The sequence below is a fragment of the Urocitellus parryii genome, chromosome 4 (assembly GCF_045843805.1).
Source record: "Urocitellus parryii isolate mUroPar1 chromosome 4, mUroPar1.hap1, whole genome shotgun sequence".
Taxonomy (NCBI): Eukaryota; Metazoa; Chordata; class Mammalia; order Rodentia; family Sciuridae; genus Urocitellus; species Urocitellus parryii.
Window position 1 is genome coordinate 12,465,827 of NC_135534.1, and position 23,324 is coordinate 12,489,150.

Here is a 23,324-nt window from a genome sequence, read left to right on the forward strand (position 1 = left end):
CATTCTTTGTCTTAAGGTTGGGAGCAATCATAAGATTCATTTATACTGTGATTTTATTTTTGTTTATTGAAATAGGAAAAGAAGATGTACCCCTTGTCCAAGAGTGTTCGACTCTTGGCCCCCTCTCCTCCCCAACCCCACCGAATTCCTCGTCAGGTTTCCATCATGTTCTCTGATAACCCTTCTTCTGTTTTCCTTGAGAGCGGGTTGACATTTGTGTGATGGTTTGACTCAGGCCGGGCTCACCCAACAGGGTCGACCTCGGGGGGCTGGGGACGTGTCGGGGTTTGACGTGGGGATCTGCCCCAGACGCGGCAGGAGCTCAGTTTTTTCCTGTGGGATGAAGGAAGCAGGGAATAAATGAGCCAGATGCTGACAAGCCCCGGGGACCTGCCTCCTCGGGAACCTTGGGGTTTCGCAGCGTGCTCCTGGGGTAGAGGTGGGGTTAGTTCACAGGGTTGTCTCACAGACTGGAGGAGACAGTAGGTTTGGGAGCCAGAGACTTAGGACGGGTCAGACACCGATGGGACTTATATTTCTTATGCTCTTGGGCTCCCAGGGAAGCAGGGGGTTGGGGCTAGGAGGGCCATGGGCAGAGGGGCAACGCAGAGGCTGCTGGTTATCTCCACTAAGCCCCTTCACCCACCGGGGCCTCAGTTTCTCCATCTGACACACGGGGGTGAAATGATCCACAGAGATTCTTCTAACGCAAAAGGTCAATGAGCGTAGAAAGTAGAATTCCAGGTTCAAGGCCACGGGGAAGTTCCAATCTCAACCACGAGTGCAAGTCCACTTTTTTTTTTTTTTTTTTTTTGCAAGCAGGGTGGGGTGAAAAGATCTCCTTTCTCTGTTTCCCAATCTTTCCAGTGCTACCTTCGAGATTCTTAACTATTTCTGTGTTTTGTATCATCATCATATTTATTTATTTAGTGGTACTGGGGATTGAACCCAGGAACACTCTGTCACCGAGCGACATCCTCAGCCCTTCTTAGTTTTTATTCTGAGACAGGCTCTCACTAAATTGCCCAGGCTGGCCTCAAACTTGTGATCCTCCTGCCTCAGCCTCCCGAGTTGCTGGGACTATGGGCGTGTGCCTTCATGCTCAGCTGTATCATTATTTATTTAATAAATTGCTTTAGATGGACTCATTGTTTTCCCCCTACAATTCAATAATTTTTAGAATATGTGAAATTTTGCAAGCAGGAGGAAGATAGGAGGTGGGGGAGCCCCAGGAGCTCTACCCACCCCCCTCCCCCCAGCCTCCTACAGCTTCTCTGACCCTGACCTCAACAGGGTAGCCTGTCTCTCCCGGGATCAAAGTTCACTGGGCGTTGTCTTCTCCAGGGAGTGGAAAAGCCCTGTCTGTGGGGACCCAGGCACCAGAGGCTTCTGGTCAATTTGCTCCCAGGCCCTTGAGCTGATATCTGACTGCAGGAGGTGTTGCTTAGAGACGTGGGCTATGGGGTCTTCCTTCTTTTGGCTCCTGGTTGTGGAAGCCTCCAGGGCCAGAGCAGGCAGAGAACCTGACTATCCTCCCCTTCAGCCTCCCGAGCCCCGTATGCAGACTTGCAGGTTCCCGGTGACTTGGCTGTGGCACTGGTAATCATATGTGCCCTCCAGGGAGAGCCCCAAAGGCTCTGCATTGTTGCATGCCTGTGATAAGGAGCGACTCTAAGTACAAAGAAAAGATATGGCGTTTAAGCCATTGCTTCCAACTGAGTGCTATAAAGTGAAGGCTAAATGCATTTGAAGTTTCCCTGTCGGGTGTGTTCACATATTTCAGAAGGACACATGGCAACATTCTCCTATTTGATGAGTGATGTGTGCTGTTTCATAAAATAAAAACTCTTGTAGGAAGAAGGAATAAAACTGTCTCCCTGGGCCCAGCATGGCTAATGGAGGAGGAGTGTCCCTCTCCCTGCAGCGCCCCAGTGGGGTACAGCATGAAGAATCCTCTCCAGAGTGTTCTTCTCAGCAGAGGTCCCTGCACGGGACCAAGCCCTAGACATTACTGCCAGGCTGCAGGGAGGGGGTGGGGGAGGAACAAGTGAGAGGACCCTACCAGGGGACCATCACACATTCCACAAACCAACGTGCCTCAAAAAGTCCATGTCATGAAACAAAGCAGAGAACTGTTCTAGGTAAAGGGAAAATAAAGTGGTGTAGGTGGTGGGGGGCCCCAGGTGCTCTGTCTACCCCCCACCACCCCAGCTGCCCTTGCCCCTGACCTCTACAGGGTGTATGAGCTCATTATTTCCGGAAGCCACTGCTCACCCAGCCTGTCCCTCCTGGATAATCAAATATAATACCTAAAATGTGATGAGACCCAGGCTAAAAGTTCATCACAATAAAGGCATTTTTGGTTTGGTGGGGGAAAATCTGAATACGGGCAGGATGTTAGAATTAGGGAATTATTTCTAATTTTTTTTTTTAGTGTGACAATTGAGATTCTGTAGAAGAAAAAATTCTTATCATTAGGAAATAATGCAGGTGAAAGAATTTAGGGACAAAGAGTCATTATTTCTACACCTTACTTTGAGGTAGTTTCACAAAATGGTACATAGATGTGAATTCTTGTATATGCGTGGGTATATACACAGATAAAAGAGATATAAGTACAGAAAGCGAGAAAGCAAACAGGCAAAATGTTAACCCTCTAATCTTGGTGGAGAGTTTTTAAGAGCATTTGTTGTATGATTCTTTTAACTTTTTGGTTTGTGTGAGTATTTTTCATAATAGGCCAAAATGACCTTGGGTTTAGTTTTCAGGCTGAATACCAAAGAAATATTGATTCAAAGCCGGCATGGTGGCACATGCCCGTAATTCCGGTGACTTGGGAAGCTGGGGCAGGAGATCACAAGTTCAAGGCCAGCCTGGACAAATAAGTGAGACCCTGTCTCAAAATAAAAAATAAAAATAAAAAGGACTGGGAATGCGGCTCAGTGATTGAGAGCCCCTGGGTTCAATCCCCAGTACTGCAAAAAAGGGGAAAAAAAAAAAAAAAAAGAAAAAGTTGACAAGTTGATTCAAACTCAACTCCATGGTCAAATCTGCTTGCGGTTTCCAACCTGGTGTTAGAAATTCTGCCTTCTCTGCTGAAGACACCAACGGCCCAGGTGACCGTCCTCCTCTCAGATCTGCTTATCCTGCTTGGCCTGTGGCAAAGGCCACATCCTTTGAAAGGGAGGTCATTTTGACAATCTCGTATCGACTGACCTTTAAAGAATATGAATCAAGTCACATGCCATTTCTACACCCTGCACCCCCCGCACCGCACTCTACCTCCCATACTGGGGGTTGAACCCAGGGCTTCTCATCTGCTTGGGCAAGGGCTCTACACCTGAGCTGTAGCCCAAGTCTTAGTCTTTTACTTTGAGACATGAAATCACTAATTTGTCCAGGCTGAACTTGAACTTGTCATTTTCCTGCTTCAGCCTCCTGAGCAGCTGGGTCCTTTCTATCTTCACTGACGCAAGCACCCATCTAGCACAATGTCACTTCTACAGCTGAGAAACTGGGGCCCAGAGAGGGAAAGGGGCTGAGTGGAGATCACACAGTAAGTCACTGGCAGAGCTGGAGTTAGCCCCTAGGTCTCCAGAGAGCCAAGCTGAGACTCGCTCCTTCCAGCTGCTCATCTGTAGAGAGATGGGGTTGGTCCTGGACATCCGCACGGCTTCCTCTCGCCGCGCGGTCAGGGAGACGTCAGCTTTACATTTTATTCTAAAGCCAGATGCAGCCCACAGAAACTGAGAAGCCGCAGATCAGAGTGGAGAGAAGAGGTGCTGAGTGAGCCCGTGACCACAGCCAGAGGTGACAGTCAGAAGTGGCAGTGAGGGAGGTGACAAAGCAGACAGCAGAATTCAGAGAACCCCGAACCCTGGAATATTCAGTGCAAGGGCAAATACTCCCAGGACATCCCCGCCCACAGACAGAGGCCTGCTATTCCGGACAACTAAAAATTGGGGGTGCCGTGGGCATTAAGCCCACTGGGTGGACGGGGCTTTTGTGGGCCATGAGGGCTGACTTTGCAGTGGAGCCCTGGGTGGTGGCTCCCCATAGGTGCAAATCCCCTCCCAAGTGAAAGCACCTCTTGAGGAGAGCAGGGACCATCCTGTGACTAATCTCGCATGTCAACAGTAGGTGGACTTCAGTTTGGAGCCAGGCTGCCACTGACTCACTGTGTGTCCTCGGACAACTTACTGAACTTCTCTGAGCCTGTGTGAAATGGATAGTCGCAGTGCCTGCATCCCAGGTGGACACAAAGGCCGGATGATGTCGACATTGGCTTAGAGTTGGTGGTCCAGTAAAGTGGAAAGAGTGGGCTCTGGGGGAGGAGAGTCCAGGCAGAGGAAGGCCAAGGGTGACAGCTCAGAGGCAGAGGCGTGCCTGACATGTCCAGGGAGCCTCAGGGGACCCCAGGGTGGCCAGAGCAGAGTTGAACAAGAGGACAAGGAGCAGTAGGTGAGATCTCGAGGTGGGGTGGGGAGTCACATTGTGTTTAATTTCACCTCCTCTGTGTTCTGCTGGGGTTTAGTGTCCACTTGTGGAAAGATACTGATTTCTCATTTGTCGCTGCTACAAAGCTGCCCCTTTAAAATAAGGGGCAAATATCAATTTAAGGAAACAGTAAGAACATCACACAGTCCACAAATAAGCCAGACCCATGAGCAGTTTCCCTGGATGACTGCAGCTGGGCCCTGGGGCGCGGCTCTCTCCCTGGCCTTCGCTATTCAGGACAGCCGGGTTTGGACCGAGGCTGGCGGGCCTCTGGCCGCCTCAGTCACCACCAGAACCTTGAATCCCACTCCTGACCCCCGGCCTCTGAGATCGGGAGAGGCTCCCGGATCACCTCCGCCCACTTTTCAGATGGAGACACTGAGGCTCAGGGAGGCAGAGAGCCACTGGGAGTTTGGAGGGAAGAACTGGTCACAGATTTCTGTCTGACTCACGGCCCCCTCTGCCTCCACCCCGAATCCAGACACTTGGACACACAGATTCCCCAGAAACCTCTCCTGCTGCCCGCCGCTCCGAGGAGCACAGGAGCCTGGGCCACGTGAGTTCTGAGGTCCAGGGCCGCCTGGGGCTGAGCCTCTTCACCCCCGAGTTTTCTCTTCACCTTGAGTCACATCCCCGTAGGCCGGTGGAGGCCCCAGGGACAGGCCCCTGAATTCCAGTGGCATGTCGGGAATGAGGGAGGCATCGTCCTTGTCCTGCAAAAGAGGAGTCACTGTCCCTGCTGCTGCTCATGTGGTGTGACTGGCTGTTCCCAGAGCCCTCCCCAGGGGCCATTTTGAAGATGAAAACTGAAGCTCTAGAGACTTCCGTGGGGCTGAGGTGACCGTTCCCAGCCTCCCTGGTCTTGAGGAAGGAGCTGGGGAAAGGCCTGCAGGGCTCAGTGGACAGGGCCCTCATTTCTGGTCCTGCTACCGGTGTCCTGGCCACCACAGGTAAGTCACTCGCCGTGTGCGCTGCTTACACAATGCTCAGGAAGGAGCGGCACGTGCCACTCCGGGAGCCCGGCCTTCTCTCTCCCCTTTCTGAGCCCGCTGCGGCCTCTTGTCCCCATCTCTTGAGGGCTTGCCTCCAGAAGGACTCACCTCTGCAGACTGGCGGTCTCCACTGTAGGCTACGACGGCTGTGGGTCCCGGCAGGAAGAGCTCCAGGAAGGTGAAGCAGAGCAGGCCCAGCTCCAGCCTCTGCATGTGGCTCTGGGAGGAGAGCAGAGGGGACACAGGACCAGGTCCTGCTGGGTCTCCGCATCTCCCATGTGGGCCAGGCAGGGCAGGAGTGGCAAGAGCCTCAGCCCCCGGGGGGTGTGCGGGGAGGGCAGGGCGGGGCTCTGGGGCTGGGGTGACCTTTACTGCTCCACATCTGGTTCTTGATGAGCCCTTGCTAAGGTCTGAGGGCTGGGGAATCTCAGGGGGTTCCTGGGAGAACTGAAGGTGGCCTTAGTCATCTGAGCCAACTTTTATTTATTTTTTTTAAGAGAGAATTTTTTTTAATATTTATTTTTTTTAGTTTTTGGCAGACACAACATCTTTGTCTGTATGTGGTGCTGAGGATCGAACCCAGGCCGCACGCATGCCAGGCGAGCGCGCTACCGCTTGAGCCACATCCCCAGCCCCTGAGCCAACTTTTCTTGACGGGTGGTGATACATGGGACAGAAGGAGCACCCTTTACAGTGGGGGAGGGGAGGAGTGGACTGAGGACCATGGTGCAGCTGGGTGACAGCTCCCAAGGCTGCTGACATTCAGTAGGGACCACGTGTGTGCATGTGTGTGTGCACATGCGTGTGGGTGTGAGTGTTGGGGGAGATAAGGAAGAGCGGGGGGCCATGGTGAGAACCTCTAGAACCTGGCCCAGAGGTACTGGCCTTGGAATGGCCAATCCACCTCCTGCTGCAGAGGCAGCTGTGGTGTGGCTAGCGGGGGCTTGGAGTCACGAACCCAGCTTTGAGCTGTCACTGCATCCTTGACTTGCTGTGGGGCCCTAGTCACCCAGTTTAGCATCTTGGGCCTCAGTGTTCACTCCTGTAAAGTGGGAGGAGCAAAGTAGACTTGGCCGATTCTCCAAGGCTGCTGGGAGGCTTGTAGGTGACGGATGTCACATTTAGAACACGGGGTGGGGAGCGGGCAGTTCTAGGTCCTGGCCTTGGCTTTGTAACTAACTCGCTCCTTGATCTCAGACAGCCCCCCTGGACCTCAGTTTGTCCATCTATACAAGAAGGGTCAGACTCCGTGACTTGGGGCCCTGTTCGGTTCCCTGATGCTGACACAGGAGAAGGCTGGCCATCCCCTTCCACTGTGCCTTGGGAGCCTGGGGGACGGAGCAGCTGAGGGCTCAGCTGCCTGCACCTGGGCTTCGGAGGAGATTTCCCAAGAGCTGGAAGCTCCCTCTCAGCCCAGCCCGGGGCAGCGGCTTCCTTGGGGTCAGAGGACATTTGGGGTCTGGGCACTCACTGTGGAGTTGGGGTACGGTTTCCAGATTGGCCACGGAAATGAATTCTCCAGAAATAAATCCTTGGCAATGACAAAGAGGCCAGCCAGCACGCAGAAGAAGCTGATGAGGTTGGCGGTCAGGCACAGCCCCTTCTGCAAGCCAAGAGAGAGGCCGGGCCAGTGTCCAGTGTCGGGAGACTCGGGTCTGGGCGCTCCTCCCAGGCCTGCTGGGAGCTTCCTCTGTGACTCCAGAGGGACTCGCCTGTCTCTGGGCCCGAAGCTGCTCACCACACAGGAGGCTTTGAGCTACTGACCCCTGAGAGGACCCAGCCAGCTTTCTCATGCTGAGAACCCAACAGCGGATACAGGTCCACAGAGCTTGGTTTGGAGGACTTCCCATTGCCACACCCCCTCAAAGCAAGCCCGGTCATCCTCTTCCAGATGGCCAGGGACTGGACCTGAACGGGCCACCCCCCAGGAAAGCACAGGAGTATCCCCGAAGGTGTCCCAGCCCCTCACACCTAGTGTCTGCACTCCCTCTCGGCCCGTCCCACAGTGGTCCTGTGTCCATCACCCTCTTGGGTCAAGCATTATTCCAAGAACATGATGCCAAATGCAAGCCCTTATTGAAGGAAAGACTGTGAACCCGGGGAATCTACAAACTTTCATATTAGAATGGATTTCTTGGCAGTAAGAGCTCCCTGTGTCGGAAGGGTTCTCAGTGCAGGCAGGCGAGGCCTGGGGAGGGGCAGGTCTTGCTGAGCAGCCTCTGCTGGGCTCACTGCACCAGCTGCCTCCTGATCTCTGTCTCTGAGGGAGGTAGGGAACAGCCACACCCCAGTCCAGGCTGAGGGGCACAGACGTGGCAGGACCAGGCCAGGGATTCCCGGGCAGAGGGCGGGGAGGGGCAGGAGGACCTGCCATGGGTTGAGGCCATGGAATACAATAGGCAGGTGTGGTCCTTCCATCCGTCATCTGTCCGTTTCCACCCACTCAGTCTGGTGTGGGATGCCTGCCCTGTGCCCGCCTGGACCAGTCTTGGCTACGGAGATACTCTTTCAGCCGCTGCCCATGCAGAATGTAGTGCTGACAGAGATGGGTAAGCGCAAAGAGCCGTGGGGACACAGAGGCTGGCAGGACGACCTCCAGGAGGACAGATGTAAAGCTGTCTCAGATGGGAAAGGACAGGGAGCCCGGGCAGCACAGGCAGGACGACGGTCCCATCTGCCTGGCAGAGGAAATCCAGGTGCGGGCTGGGGCCTGCTGACATTGGAGGCAAGCTGAGCGCGGGCCGGGGACCCGGGAAGGTTGACAGTAGTGGAGTGGCTTGGAGGGACTTGTATTCCACAGCAATCCCTCAGGCTGCTGTGTGGAGAGCAAGCTGGATGTCCCCTCCAGGACAGAGTGACAGGGCCAGCACTGGGGCTGAGGGAGGACAGGGGATGGCGAGAAAAGTGAGGAGCAAGGGGCGTCCAGATGCAAGCCCCAGGCTGGGGAAGGGAAGCAGACCAGGCGTGGTTCTCACACTTCCCGCTTGGGGGACTTTGGCTTCTGGGAGGATGGCCACATAGTGACCGAGATCAAAACTCCAGCAAAGCTCCCTTCTAGACTGGAGGACCAGGGTGCCGTTTCCGGATGCCTCACTTCATTGGGAGGATCAAAGCCTCTGGGCTCCTCTCCTCCCGGCCACCCTCACCTGCCTGCGTTTGGACCTTTCTGCTCAGGGGCCCTCTGCCGCTCTAGAGGCCCGTGACTGCTCCTAGCCAATCCTCCCGAGCTGCCTGTCCAGTTGCCACTGCACACAGGTGACCTTAGTTACCGCCTGCTTGGGAGGGGCGGGAATGATCTCAAGGTACCAACTCACCAGACAGGACTTGGGAAATGTCACCACCGTTAATGCCGAGATCCCTGAAATGAGAAACTGCAGGCCCCATTGGAAAGTCAAGGGAGGGAGAAGTTGGGCTTCTTGAACCCCACAAATTCCCCTCGCTCCCCTCTCCAAGAAAACCACCTGCTGGTGGCAGGCCAGGAAGAGAACCTCTCCCCAGATAAAGCCAGCTGCTCCCCAGATAAGGCCATTAGTGACCAACTCCTGCCATCTCTAGTGCACTATCACTTGCACTTGGAACGTCCTGCAGTGCCTCTGCTCCCCCTTCCCAAAGCCTCCCCTCCCCCTGGGACCAGGCCTTTTCTGGATCCCGCAGTTGGAGGTTACTAGCCTTCGGTGCTAAGGGCTCTGCGTATCTCTGTGCTCATTCCTTCAGATGTTTGCTGAGCACTTTTGTGCCAGTCCTCGGGAGCAAAGGACCAACAGGCACCGTGTGTATGGAAGGTTCTAGCATCACGTGATGAACTCCGAGGTGGGGCAATGGGGACACAGGACTGAAGTGGAAGTGGGGTGTCTGGGACGCGTGCTCAAGGGCGTCTTGTGGTGTTGAGACTCAGTGCGAAAGCTGTTCCCCCACAGGGGATTAGGGGATGGGGTGGGTGCCCTGGGGACCTGGAGATGCCCTGGGGAACCTCAGGGAGATGGCTCCTGTCTCTGTCACTGGTCTCCTCCCATCTCCCCATCGGGTCATGGCTTTGAGAGGACAGTGTCCATGTGCTGCATCCCGTGGGCTCCCGCAGAATGATCCTGACTTGGAAGTCGGGCTCCAGCAATGTGCTGTGGGGTCCAAAGGCAGCCTGGCCGTCGGAGGAGGGGAGCTGTCCCCAGTCACACAGGCCCCCCTCCCTGCTGAATGCACATGTTCCGTCAGGGGAGGGGCCGGGGAGCCCTGGAATGTTCTGGAACTCAGGAGCCATAGGGCCTTGGAAGGGAGCTAGGGCCAGTGTGGCTGATGGTGGAAGTCGAGATGGGGAGACTGGAGAAAGGGGAGGCCCGCCCCAGCCTCTAGCCTCCATGCTAGGCCTCCCAGCCCGCCCTGCCAACCCAGCCCCGGGCCGTGCTGGCTCCTACTCACAGAGGCAGCCCCCCAGAATGGGTACCAGCACTTGAGCACCACCAGGTGAAGATTCTTGACTCTGGTGATCATGTAACCCCCAAAGAACAGGTGAATCATAGCAATGGCGCAGTGGAAGACCTGGGCGGGAGGAGAGGGGGTGGCTGAGGTGGGGCGCTCGGCGGCGGACCCTGGGGGAGGCCGTCAGTGAGCAACTCCTGCCATCTCTCGTGCACTCTCAGGGTCCTAGTCTGCAAGGAAGGACACTCCCCAGCACCCGCTGCAGGGGCAGTCCAGGCTGCCAAGGCCCCATGCCGGCAGGGGCATCTGTCCCCCGGGGCTGGCTCTGATGGCCGCCACCCTGTGCCCTGCTCACACCTCACAGGGCAGCCGGTGTGGGCAAATTCTCCTCCTCCTGATTTTTAAATGTTAGGATGAGCATTAAGCTGAAGCTGCAGACCTCTTCCTCCCTGTCTCCCGGCACCTCTGATCCCCTCTCCTCCCCACCCTCCCCCAGGGGCCCAGGGGGTGGACACTCACGCCCAGTTCCTGGAGAAGGTCGTTCTTCCAGGGCTTCTCCTGGGGCCTGTTTGGAACCAGAAGCCTGGGCTGGGTGCTGGCCCCCCGTGGATCCCATGGTGGGAGCTCCTCCATGACAGAGCTGGGGACAACTGCTGCCGTGGACTCGGGCGGGGGACCCTGGCTGTGGGCCAAGGAGAAAGGCCGAATCAGCTGGTCTTGTTTCTGAGGTTTGTACTTGGGTGAGATGACACTGGTCAGTCCTGCCCTCTGACTGGGGCCGTTCAGAACAGTGCTGGTCCTGTCCGGTAGCCCCCGACCAACATCTGATCTGGAGTAGTCTGGCCCCTGGGGATGGAGGTTAGCAGCTGCTCCCAGTCTTTCTGGGTCACAAGGACACAGTCCCCATCTACTGGGCCAAGTTGGGCCAACTGGTGGCGGGGGGGGGGATTGAATTGGGGCCTTACTCCCCACAGCCATGCCCAGGCCTCCTAGGTTTGCAGGAATAGGGAAGAGAAGGAAAGAAAACTGCTGAGGACTTTGTGAGAGCTAACCCCGAGTCAGGAGGTCAATACTGGACGGTATCAACACCAACATCACCAGCGCTCGGTCTGTTCCAGGCCTGGGATGAGCATGGCGCATGCACCACCTGATTTTACCATCATTCCGGCCCTAGGAGGCAGATACTGTCTTCACTCTCATTGCACAAGAGACTCCGAGAAGTGAAGCCACTTGCCCACGTTTGCACAGCCCATAAATGACCAGGACTGGAAACATGGCAGGCTGACCAGAGCCTGTGGGCTTGAATTCTTCACGTACTGTCGGCTCAACAAATGGAAATGAATGTTCTGGATATTTTAATGGGTACCAGAAAGGGAGGGGGAAGCTGTGGAGAGGGCTAGAAGCTTGCCAATGTGGACCTGGCCACGGGGTGCATCAGCGCTTCAGGGGGCTGCCGGGGAGACAAGCTGAAGCCTTCCTTCCCCGGGAGAGCAGGGAGCTGGGAGGGGAGCAGGGAGCTGGGAGGGGAGCAGGGAGCTGGGAGGGGAGCAGGGAGCTGGGAGGGGAGCAGGGAGCTGGGAGGGGAGCCCGGGAGCCGGCTGGTGGGGATGGAGGTGGGAATGGGTTCTCCCTGACACGGGGCTCATGAGTGAATCCTTTACAGGCTGTGAGTGTTCTCAGGTTCTTTATCCTGGAAGAAATAAAATAACTGGGGGGCGGGGAGCGTTCTCCTTGATTTCCAGACTGACCTGTGAATTCAGGAGGTCCCGTGGGAACACCCCCATTTTTTAGGTTTGGTTTTGTTAGGTTTCCCACTGAGGTGCTGGAATTGATTCCTTTCCACAGAGGGGGAAAGAGCCTTGGAGGGTTGGGAGGGACTCGTAGCTCAGGTGACTGTCGTGGACAGGGAGGAGAGGAAGGGACATTACCCAAGGGACATGGCCAGCATGGCGGAGGAGGCAATTTTGCAGGCCAACCTCCTTCAATTCCCAGGAAGTGGGCCCCGTTACATAGAGGAGGAGCCCAAGGTTCAGAGAAGTCCAGTGCCTTGGCCCAGGTCACACAGTGGGGAAGTGCCTGGGATTGGAACCGTGTGTGGTCTGTACTCTATTGCCTGGGCTCTTGGACCTGGGCTGCTGGGTTGATACCTCCACGGACCAGCAGGGACCTTGTCGGGTAGTGAGTATCTGGGCTCTAGAGAGGACAACCATCTGGACATTCACTTATGGGCACTGTGGTAGGGAAAGTGGTTCAGATATCCAATAAGAATCCAATAAGATTATTTAAGAACACAGAGTGACCTTTCTCAACTATGTTCCATGGAGAATTGATCCCAACAGGTCTACAATAAAAGGGTTTCATGGTCAAATAACTTTGGGAAACCCTGGATATCATTTTCCTCTTTCACTTATTAATGGCTGTGAGGGTTCCTACAGGGGTGTACCCTTAGCATTAAGGGCATTTCCTGAACGGAACTGGCATACAACCCTTTTTCTCATGGTCCAATGATTCTATGCAGTTGGTATTCTGGAGGGTCTGCTTTTGGTCCAACTGACCTTAAACTTCCAAACCTCTGGTCCTGGAGGTTTTTATTTTTATTTTTTGACCTTCTTTGCTTTCTTTTTGGCTTTCTTGTGGGATATGTACCACGGTGGTGATGGGGATTGGCTCTGATCTCTCAGATTACTATCAACAGGAACTGTTTCTCTCCCGGGGTGGACGCTGCTCCAGGGCCTTCCTATAACAGGAGGAGAGGAGCTGCAAGCCTTTAGCAACCTCCCACCCCCACAGCTAGAGAATGCCAGGGGGAAGGCTTGGTGAAGTCTCACTGCCTCTGTGGAGACCCAGGGTGAACTGAGTCCTGCGATGTGCATATCCTGTGGCCCCGGCCCACTGCACCTGCAGGGCTGCTTTGGGGTGAAGGTCAGCTGGCAGAATGGGGGCAGGGGGGAGGAAATTCCTTAGCATTGTCCCCTCCCCAGGGACCACAGTCCAGCCAGCCTGGCATCCCAGGGATACCGAGCAGGGTTTTGGTGCTCAGTACAGGGCCTGTGAGCACCCTGGGTCCTGCACATTCCCCTTTGCTTCTGCAGCCCTGGGAGGGCAGGAACAGAGCTGGGCAGGAGCCTCTCGTCCCCCAGAAGAGCAGCAGAGTGGGCTGGACCACCAGCACTGAGAGGGGACAGGCCAGGGCCCCATCCTGGCTCTACTCCTGGGAGCTGTGACCTGGGTAGGTCTAGACATCTCAGTGTCTGTCTCTCCTCATCTGCACACAGGGAGCCTAGGGCCAGCCCTGGCGCATGGGCTGTGAGGGTTAGGAGAGAGAGGTCACAGATGCTGGGCCCGGCCCTTAGTCACCCATGTCAGCCAGCTTAGCGCCAATCTATCACATGCCTGGAATCCCGCCAGCTGGGCCCCACCTGGCCCTTGGTTGGCCCTCTGACAAGACGGGACACATCCCACCTCTGTCATTGGGAGTTGACAGTTTATTGCCTCCACCTGAATCCTGCCCACAGCAAGAGGGGCGGGGGAGCGGGGCTCCTGGGGGTGGGGGAGGTGGTGGGGAGGGACGGAGAGCTCCCAGCGGATCAAGCCAGTGTCCTGAGAACCCAGACTGCCATTCGCGGGTTTGTCTATGGAGTTCTGAACTGGACACCATAGCGCCCCTGCTGGAACCAGTGAGATCTGTCCCTGGCAGGTCTGCGGTCGGTCATGCAGGAGGAGAAAACCTGGGCATGAATAACGTGACCCTGGTCAGACTGTGCAGGGGAAGCCCAGGGGACAGGGAGAGCTTCTGGGTGTGTGTGTGTGCGCGTGTGGGCGTGTGCCCCAAGCAGACAGGTGGCAGTCAGAGGCCCCGAGTAGCACCATGTGATAGAGGCTGGTGGGGACCTTAGAGGATCGGGTTTCAGTGCTCACCAGTTAGAAAAAGGCCTGTGTATGTTCCAAGGCCACCCCCTTCAGTGCCTCAGGTTGGGGTCCTGGGGTAAAGGGGAGGTCACCTGCCAGGGGCCCCAGGGTCTGGGGGGAACAGAGTCCTCTGTTCTGGAAAGGGTGGTCCTGGACAGGTCCCTGTCCTCTGCTTTCTCCATATTGTCTCTGTGTGTGTCTCCAGGACTGGGTCAGAGCGGACGGAGGTTCCTCCCAGTTCTAAGGGCAGTGACTGGCCGCAGGATGGGGCTCTCCCTGGGGCAGAGGCTGATGGTGCACCCACTTTGCAGATCCTCCCCACAGCGTGGGACACCCATTCTCTAGCTGTGGGGGTGGTGGGTTGCGAAAGGCTGGCATCTGCTCCTTTTGGGGGACTTAAATGACACCCATCCACCTCCAACCTGACAGACAACCACTGACTCGATGGGTATGAAACTCGGTCCTCTTGCTCGCCCACCCACCAAGCCCACGAGGAGTCGCAGAGACATCCCCCTCTTTGTGAGGAGGGCCCACTCACCTGGTCTGGGGACCTCCTTTCTGAGCTTCTGCCATGTCCTGCACCCTGAGCTGCCTTGGCCCCACAGAGCGCTGGGAAATCAGAACATCTTTACAACGTTAGACTTTGGATCTCTTCCCTCCCGGACCCACCCCCTGCTTTACGCCCAGCTGCGTAAAGCTGTCAGAACTTCTCCCATCCCCAAACGTAGGCAGGGGAACACTTTAGGGCCCCTCGTGTCTTTTTTTGGTTGCAAAGACTACATGGACAGTGGATCCTGTTCATGGCACAGGACTCTTGGCGTCAAGGTGCTTGTGATCGTCACAGAGTCAGAGGCTGAGTGTTTTGAAAGGATCTTTTTAATTTTGGTAAATTTTAAGCATTCACAAAAATGGAGAGAATGATGTCACAATCCCCCCTCATCCTGTCCCCAGGCCAGGGCCGTCATTGGTTCTTGGCTGGCCTTGTTCTCCTGGCTGGTAAGCAAAACCCAGACATTCTGCCGTTCCGTTGGTAAGCACTTTGCTGTTTATTCTAAAGATTCGGACTCTTTAGAAGTAGGACCACGTGATCACCACTGTGTAACTTAAATGAAGTCCTGGAGTCCACCGAAGCATGCTCAGTGCAAAAGCCCAAAGCCCTGCAGGTCTCTGCTGTGCATTCAGAAACCGCTCGAGTCCAGGAAATACACTAGGGGTTAGAAACGCCTGTTCTCATCCCAGCTTTACTACTCACTAGGTGTAAAGTACCAAGTCCATGTTCAAGTTTATCTGATTGTCCCACAGTCGATTTGTTGGCATCAGGATCTGGGCATGGCTGGTGAATCGCATCAGGCAGCCCTGGGCAAGCTGTCTGGCTTTGCCCTGGCACCCTCTCCCACCCCTCCCCGCGCCCCTGGGCACAGTGCCAGCTCCGGGATCTGCAGGTCCTCTGTGAGCTTCTTCGGGTTCAGGAGGTGGGGAGCTGGGCTCCCTTTTCTGTCTGGCTTCTCTCTCCAGCTTCCCGTACTGAAGCAGGGAAGCACCAAGCAAGGCTTCTCAGACGGTCCCTCCCCAGTACCCGGGCACAGTGACTTCAACTTGCCGAGCACAGCCTAGCACGTCAGAGCTGGTGCAGGAATCCACCTGCCTGCATTCAAATCTCGATTCTACCACTTCACAGTCATGTGGTCTTGGGTGAGTCAGTTGAACTCTCCGGGACTCAATTTTCCCTTCGGTAAAATGTGCTAATAGTACCTGGGAGGAGTTACTGGAGGGTTAAAGGAGTTTGTGCATGGAAGATGCCCTGTGGACACCTTGACTTTAGGACTTTGGACCTCCGAACTGGAGGGCAGGAGATTTGTGTTGGGCCGAGCCACTACATCTGTGGTCACTTGTTGTTCAAGTCGCAGTAGGGGAAAAGCAGATCCGGGAGGTCAGCCTGGTTCTGGGTGGGTCAGTGGTGTGACACTGGGAAGGCGGGCATGGGGAGGGCTGGGCAGAGACCTGGAGGGGAGAGAGGACGAGGGCAGGGAAGGCCAATGGGTGGGAGTGGCCTCTAAACAGAGACCTGAAGGAGGATCGGGGGTTGAGCCGGGCAAGTGGGAGAGCAGGAGGCAGGCAGGGACAGCTTCCCAGGCAGACAGGCCTCACAGAGCTCCTTGGTGGCTGCCGGGTCAAGCGCAAGAGGAGGGTCAAGGCTGTGGGGCTGGGGGCTACCTCTCCGTGGCTCCAAGAGCTAGAGTTTGTACTTTAGCCTGAGGGCAAAGGAGAGTCTCGATGCTGTCTGGAGAGCAGTGAGTCAATTACTGTGGTGCTTTAGAAGCAGCCCCACGGCTGTGATCTTTCCAGAGATGGGTCGGACCAGCCTGGGCCAGGGGTTGGGTGGGGGGGCAGGGTCCTGAATGCCAGGATGCAGGTGACAGATAATGACCAGTGAGAGTCTCGGGGGAAGGTCGGAGGAGACTGGGCTGAGTGGAAACATCGAGAGCCAGGAAAATCCAGGGGGCAGAGGGCACGTGGGGCTGAGAGAGAAGGGACGCATGCTGGGCTTCTGGCCGGGGCAGCAAGGTCTGTCGTGACACCCGCTGTCATCAGGGACACGGGTGGGAAAGGGACTTGTGTGGATGATATAAATTCCTCCCCAGTGGGCCATGGAAGGAGGTGCTGGAGCTGCTCAGAGAAGAGATCTGGGGGGAGGCAGAGGGTGGGCACAGATGGCTAATGTGAACTCTGTGAGGGCAAGGACCTTGGCTAACATCCGCTGTCTCCGGAGCCAGGACTTATCATCGGCTTCCAAAGGCCGCTGCTGAGTAGATGGTTAGATGAAAGCAAAGCAGCTTGAGATCACACAGGGCTGTGTGCTGCGCACAGAGGGGCAGGCGACATTAAAGAAATGGCTAGAGTGATCGTGTTTAAAATCAGGGCTTTAAGGAGCTCACTGACTCTGGTGACCATGAGATCCATGACAGGGATTTCAGTGGGTCAGGAAGTGGGGACTGTGGTAAGGAGAGGACAGAAAACCCAGAGCTAGAGGGACGTAGGGGACAGGACGGTATTTTTAAAAAATGGGAGTGAGTTAAATACAACCCATATTCACACCTGCCAGGTATAAATGAGCAGAAACGTAACCGTGGTGGGTAGACTCTAAGGGCCCCCCACTCACCCTTCTCTTTGAGAGTGGGTGGGACCTGTGACTTGTGTCCACCAGAGAGCTTGGTACAAAGAGGTGGGCGGTGGCTTCCGTCATTTCATTACTTTGTTATGAGGACTGCCTCCTGCTAGAGAGGTTGATGGGGTCAGAGGTCGATGGGGCCCAAGAAGCCGGCCTCTGGGGCCACAGGCAACTGAACCTCAGAGCCAGAAAGAAGCGGGGGCCCTCAACCCCAAAGCTTCAAGGGAACGAATGCTGCCCTCAGCCTGAGTGAGCCTGGAAGCGATTCTTCACCATTTGAGCCTCCAGATGAGAGCGCAGCCCCGTGGCCACCTTGACTGCAGCCTGAGAGTCGCAAGGCAGAGGACCTCCCTGGGCTGTGCCCAGATCCGGACCACAGGCACCGCTTGACAGTGACTGTGTGTGCTTTTAAGCCATTAGGTTTGGGTTCTGCAGAAACCTGTCAGTAAGACGGTACCGCTTTCTAATTTTAGCTCCACCTTTTAAAGCAGAGGTGATAACATACAGTGGAGTGCTTAAGTGCATCCAGGTAATTTTTACTCCACCACATCCTCATCGCTCAGATCGGGACACAGAGATGCCCCACGCCCCGCTCAGTCAGCACTGCTGTTTCCTAGGGCACTCAGCGGTGCATTGTCAACATTCATTTTGGAGGCCCGTCCTCAAAATTCATATCAACAGAAGGATGCTCCCAAAGCTTGCCTTTTTTCAGTTAGATTCATCCATGTGTTAGATGTCGATTGGCGGTTCTTTCACATCGTTCCTTTTGAATATGTCTACTATAATTTAATTACCTGATCTAGGACTGATGGACATTTGAGAAGCTCAAGTTTTATTATGAGTAAAGGTGTCACCCAGAGCTCTTGCACCTGTCTTTTGGTGACATTCACTCATTTCTGTTGGGTATGTATCCAGGAATAGAATGTTGGGTTAGAACATGGGCATGGGGTTTGCTTTAGTAGATCTGGCCAGACTTTTTTTTTTCCCCAGTGTAGTCATTTTATTATCCTGTCACCAGCAATGCAGAAGAAGCTGAGTCCCCAAACCCACTGGTGTTAGAAGTCAGTCTTTTTAATGGTAGGCCTCCTGGCATATTGTGGAATCTCCCTGGAGTTTTAATTTATGCTTGTCTATTGACTAATGACATTGAACACATTTAATGGCTTTTTTTTTTTTGATACTGGGTTTTTTGAACCCAGGGGCGCTTCACCAGTAAGCCATATCCCCAGCCCTTTTTATTTTTTTCATTGTGAGACAGGGTCTCATTAAGTTGCTTAAGGCCTCACTAAGTTGTGATCCTCCTGTCTCAGCCTCCCAATCCAAGCCACTGGGATTACAGGTGTCTGTCACCGTGCCTAGCTTTAATTAATGCCCATTTGGATATCCTTCTTGGTGCAGTGGTGGCTCAAGTCCTTTGCCCACTTTAAATTAGGAGTCTGTCTTTTCCTTACTAATTCCTAGGACTTATTTACCTATCCCTGCATGTGAGATCTCTGTCAGATATTAGATATTTCAAAACATTTTCCCTTAATGGAAAATAACATTGATAACCAACAATGGGAGGTAGGACAGTAAAGGGGGGAAAGTAGTCAAAGAGGATAACAAATCAGGTTTAGTAACATCAATAAACAAATATGGATAGAAGAACAAACCATATCTCAATAATAACCCTAAATGTTAATGGCTTAAACTCACCAATTAAGAGACACAGGCTAGTAGAATGGATCACAAAACAAAACCCAACAATATGCTGTCTACAGGAGACGCATTTGATAGGAAAAGATGTACATAGACTGAAGGTGAAAGGTTGGGAAAAATCATATCACTCATATGGACCACGGAAACAAGCAGGAGTGTCCATACTCATATCTAATAAAATAGATTTCAAGCCAAAGCTAATCAAAAGGGATAAAGAAGGACACTTCATACTGCTCAAGGGAACCATACACCAACAAGACATAACACTCATAAATATATATGCCCCAAATAATGGTGCAGCCGTGTTCATCAAGCAAACTCTTCTCAAGTTCAAGAGTCTAATAGACCACCATACAGTAATCATGGGAGACTTCAACACACCTCTCTCACCACTGGACAGATCTTCCAAACAAAAGTTAAATAAGGAAACTATAGAACTCAATAACACAATTAACAACCTAGACTTAATTGACATATATAGACTATACCACCCAACATCAAGTAGCTACACTTTTTTCTCAGCAGCACATGGAACCTTCTCAAAAATAGACCATATACTATGTCACAGGGCAACTCTTAGACAATACAAAGAGGTAGAGATAATACCATGCATCTTGTCTGATCATAATGGAATGAAACTGAAAATCAATGATAAAAGAAGAAAGGAAAAATCAAGCATCACCTGGAGAATGAACAATAGGTTGCTGAGTGATCAATGGGTTTTAGAAGACATCAAGGAGGAAATTAAAAAATTCCTAGAGTTAAATGAAAACACAGACACAACATATCGGAATCTATGGGACACATTGAAAGCGGTTCTAAGAGGAAAATTCATTGCTTGGAGTTCATTCCTCAAAAAAAGAAAAAACCAACAAATAAATGATCTCATACTTCATCTCAAAATCCTAGAAAAAGAAGAGCAAAACAACAGCAAAAGAAGTAGAAGGCAAGAAATAATTAAAATCAGAGCTGAAATTAATGAAATTGAAACAAAAGAAACAATTGAAAAAATTGACAAAACTAAAAGCTGGTTCTTTGAAAAAATAAATAAAATTGACAGACCCTTAGCCATGCTAACGAAGAGAAGAAGAGAGAGAACCCAAATTACTAGCATACGGGATGAAAAAGGCAATATCACAACAGACACTTCAGAAATACAGAAGATAATCAGAAATTACTTTGAATCCTTATACTCCAATAAAATAGAAGATAGTGAAGGCATAGATAAATTCCTTGAGTCTTATGATCTGCCCAGATTGAGCCAGGAGGATATAGACAACCTAAACAGACCAATAACAATAGAGGAAATAGAAGAAACCATCAAAAGACTACCAACTAAGAAAAGTCCAGGACCGGATGGGTATACAGCAGAGTTTTACAAAACCTTTAAAGAGGAACTAACACCAATACTTTTCAAGCTATTTCAGGAAATATAAAAAGAGGGAGAACTTCCAAATTCGTTCTACGAGGCCAACATCACCCTGATTCCGAAACCAGACAAAGACACTTCAAAGAAAGAAAACTACAGACCAATATCTCTAATGAACCTTGATGCAAAAATCCTCAATAAAATTCTGGCGAATCGGATTCAAATACATATCAAAAAAATTATACACCATGATCAAGTAGGATTCATCCCTGGTATGCAAGGTTGGTTCAATATACGGAAATCAATAAATGTTATCCACCACATCAATAGACTTAAAAATAAGAACCATATGATCATCTTGATAGATGCAGAAAAAGCTTTCGACAAAGTACAGCATCCCTTTATGTTCAAAACTCTAGAAAAATTAGGGATAACTGGATCATACCTCAACATTGTAAAAGCAATCTATGATAAGCCACAGGCCAGCATCATTCTGAATGGAGAAAAATTGAAGGCATTCCCTCTAAGATCTGGTACAAGACAGGGATGCCCTCTCTCACCACTTCTGTTCAACATAGTCCTCGAAACACTGGCCAGAGCAATTAGACAGACGAAAGAAATTAAAGGCATAAAAATAGGAAAAGAAGAACTTAAATTATCACTATTTGCAGATGACATGATTCTATACCTAGCAGACCCAAAAGGGTCTACAAAGAAACTATTAGAGCTAATAAATGAATTCAGCAAAGTGGCAGGATATAAGATCAACACGCATAAATCAAAGGCATTCCTGTATATCAGCGACAAATCCTCTGAAACGGAAATGAGGACAACTACTCCATTCACAATATCCCCCCCAAAAATAAAATACTTGGGAATCAACCTAACAAAAGAGGTGAAAGATTTATACAATGAAAATTACAGAACCCTAAAGAAAGACATAGAAGAAGACCTTAGAAGATGGAAAAATATACCCTGCTCATGGATAGGCAGAACTAACATCATCAAAATGGCGATATTACCAAAAGTCCTATATAAGTTCAATGCAATGCCAATCAAAATCCCAACAGCATATCTTGTAGAAATAGATAAAAGAATCATGAAATTCATATGGAATAATAAAAGACCCAGAATAGCAAAAACAATACTAAGCAGGAAGTGTGAATCAGGCGGTATAGCGATACCAGACTTCAAACTATACTACAGAGCAATAGTAACAAAAACAGCATGGTACTGGTACCAAAACAGGCGGGTGGACCAATGGTACAGAATAGAGGACACAGTAACCAATCCACAAAACTACAACTATCTTATTTTTGATAAAGGGGCTAAAAGCATGCAATGGAGGAAGGATAGCATCTTCAACAAATGGTGCTGGGAAAACTGGAAATCCATTTGCACCAAAATGAATCTGAATCCCTATCTCTCGCCATGCACAAAAGTTAACTCAAAATGGATCAAGGAGCTTGATATTAAATCAGAGACATGGCATCTGATAGAAGAAAAAGTTGGTTATGATCTACACGCTGTGGGATCGGGCTCCAAATTCCTCAATAGGACACCCATAGTGCTAGAGTTAACAACTAGAATCAACAAATGGGACTTACTCAAACTAAAAAGTTTTTTCTCAGCAAAAGAAACAATAAGAGAGATAAACAGGGAGCCTACATCCTGGGAACAAATCTTTACTCCACACACTTCAGATAGAGCCCTAATAACCAGAATATACAAAGAACTCAAAAAATTAGACAATAAGATAACAAATAACCCAATCAATAAATGGGCCAAGGACCTGAACAGACACTTCTCAGAGGAGGACATACAATCAATCAACAAGTACATGAAAAAATGCTCACCATCGCTAGCAGTCAGAGAAATGCAAATCAAAACTACCCTAAGATACCATCTCACTCCAGTAAGACTGGCAGCCATTAGGAAGTCAAACAACAATAAGTGCTGGAGAGGATGCGGGGAAAAGGGCACTCTTGTTCATTGCTGGTGGGACTGCAAATTGGTGCAGCCAATTTGGAAAGCAGTATGGAGATTTCTTGGAAAGCTGGGAATGGAACCAGCATTCGACCCAGCTATTCCCCTTCTCGGTCTATTCCCTAAAGCCCTAACAAGAGCATGCTACAGGGACACTGCTACATCGATGTTCATAGTAGCTCAATTCACGATAGCAAGACTATGGAACCAGCCTAGATGCCCTTCAATAGATGAATGGATAAAAAAAATGTGGCATTTATATACTATGGAGTATTACTCTGCATTAAAAAATGACAAAATCATAGAATTTGGAGGGAAATGGATGGCATTAGAGCAGATTATGCTAAGTGAAGCTAGTCAATCTTTAAAAAACAAATACCAAATGACTCCTTTGATATAAGGGGAGTAAACAAGGACAGGGTAGGGACGAAGAGCTTGAGAAGAAGATTTACATTAAACAGGGATGAGAGGTGGGAGGGAAAGGGAGTGAGAAGGGAAATTGCATGGAAATGGAAGGCGATCCTCAGGGTTATACAAAATGTCATATAAGAGGAAAGGAGGGGTAAGACAAGATAATACAAATGGAAGAAATGATTTACAGTAGAAGGGGTAGAGAGAGAAAAGGGGAGGGGAGGGGAGGGGAGGGGAGGGGGGATAGTAGAGAATAGGACAGACATCAGAATACATCAGACACTAGAAAGGCAATATGTCAATCAATGGAAGGGAAACTGATGTGATACAGCAATTTGTATAAGGGGTAAAAGCAGGAGTTCATAATCCACGTGAATCAACCGTGTAATATGATGTATTAAGAACTATGTAATGTTATGAACGACCAATAAAAAAAAAAAGAAAAAAAACAAACAAACAAACAAAAAAAAACACATTTTCCCTTGTCTGTGGTTTGCATCTTCACACTCCTGATTTTTTGCTAAACTGGAGTTCTTAATTTTAATAAATTCCAACTTATCAGTCTTTTTGTTTATGAAAATTGTTTATTTTTGTGTGTGTCCAGTTTAAGAAATCTTTGCTTAACCCAAAGTAATAAAGATATTTTTCTTATCATTTTAGAATCTTGTTTTAATTTTAAAGTTTGGATCTAGGACTCATTTAGAATAAATTTCTATGTATGGTACAAGGAGGGAATTAAAGTTTATTTTCTTTTCTATACCAATATCCAATTTCCTCTGGAACCATCGATTGAAAAGAACATTCTTTCTCCACTGAACTGCATTTGGGCCTCTGTCATAGCTCAAGTGACTCAGTGAGGGTCTCTTTCTGGGCTTTGTTG

The 23,324-nt window shown here is 51.2% G+C and overlaps 1 protein-coding gene across 1 annotated transcript; it reads right to left on the reverse strand.

Annotated features, from left to right (window-relative positions):
• Nucleotides 1-222: 222 nt before the first annotated feature.
• Ms4a10 (membrane spanning 4-domains A10) lies at nucleotides 223-11,035 on the reverse strand. Its single transcript, XM_026407579.2, has 8 exons — nucleotides 11,001-11,035; nucleotides 10,422-10,584; nucleotides 9,903-10,022; nucleotides 8,804-8,860; nucleotides 6,961-7,092; nucleotides 5,598-5,708; nucleotides 5,117-5,210; nucleotides 223-333 (listed from the first exon to the last, which is right to left on the reverse strand). Exons 1-8 carry the CDS (start codon nucleotides 11,033-11,035, stop codon nucleotides 323-325), a joined length of 723 nt encoding a protein of 240 aa, XP_026263364.2. The 3' UTR covers nucleotides 223-322.
• Between the last annotated feature and the right edge of the window lie 12,289 nt (nucleotides 11,036-23,324).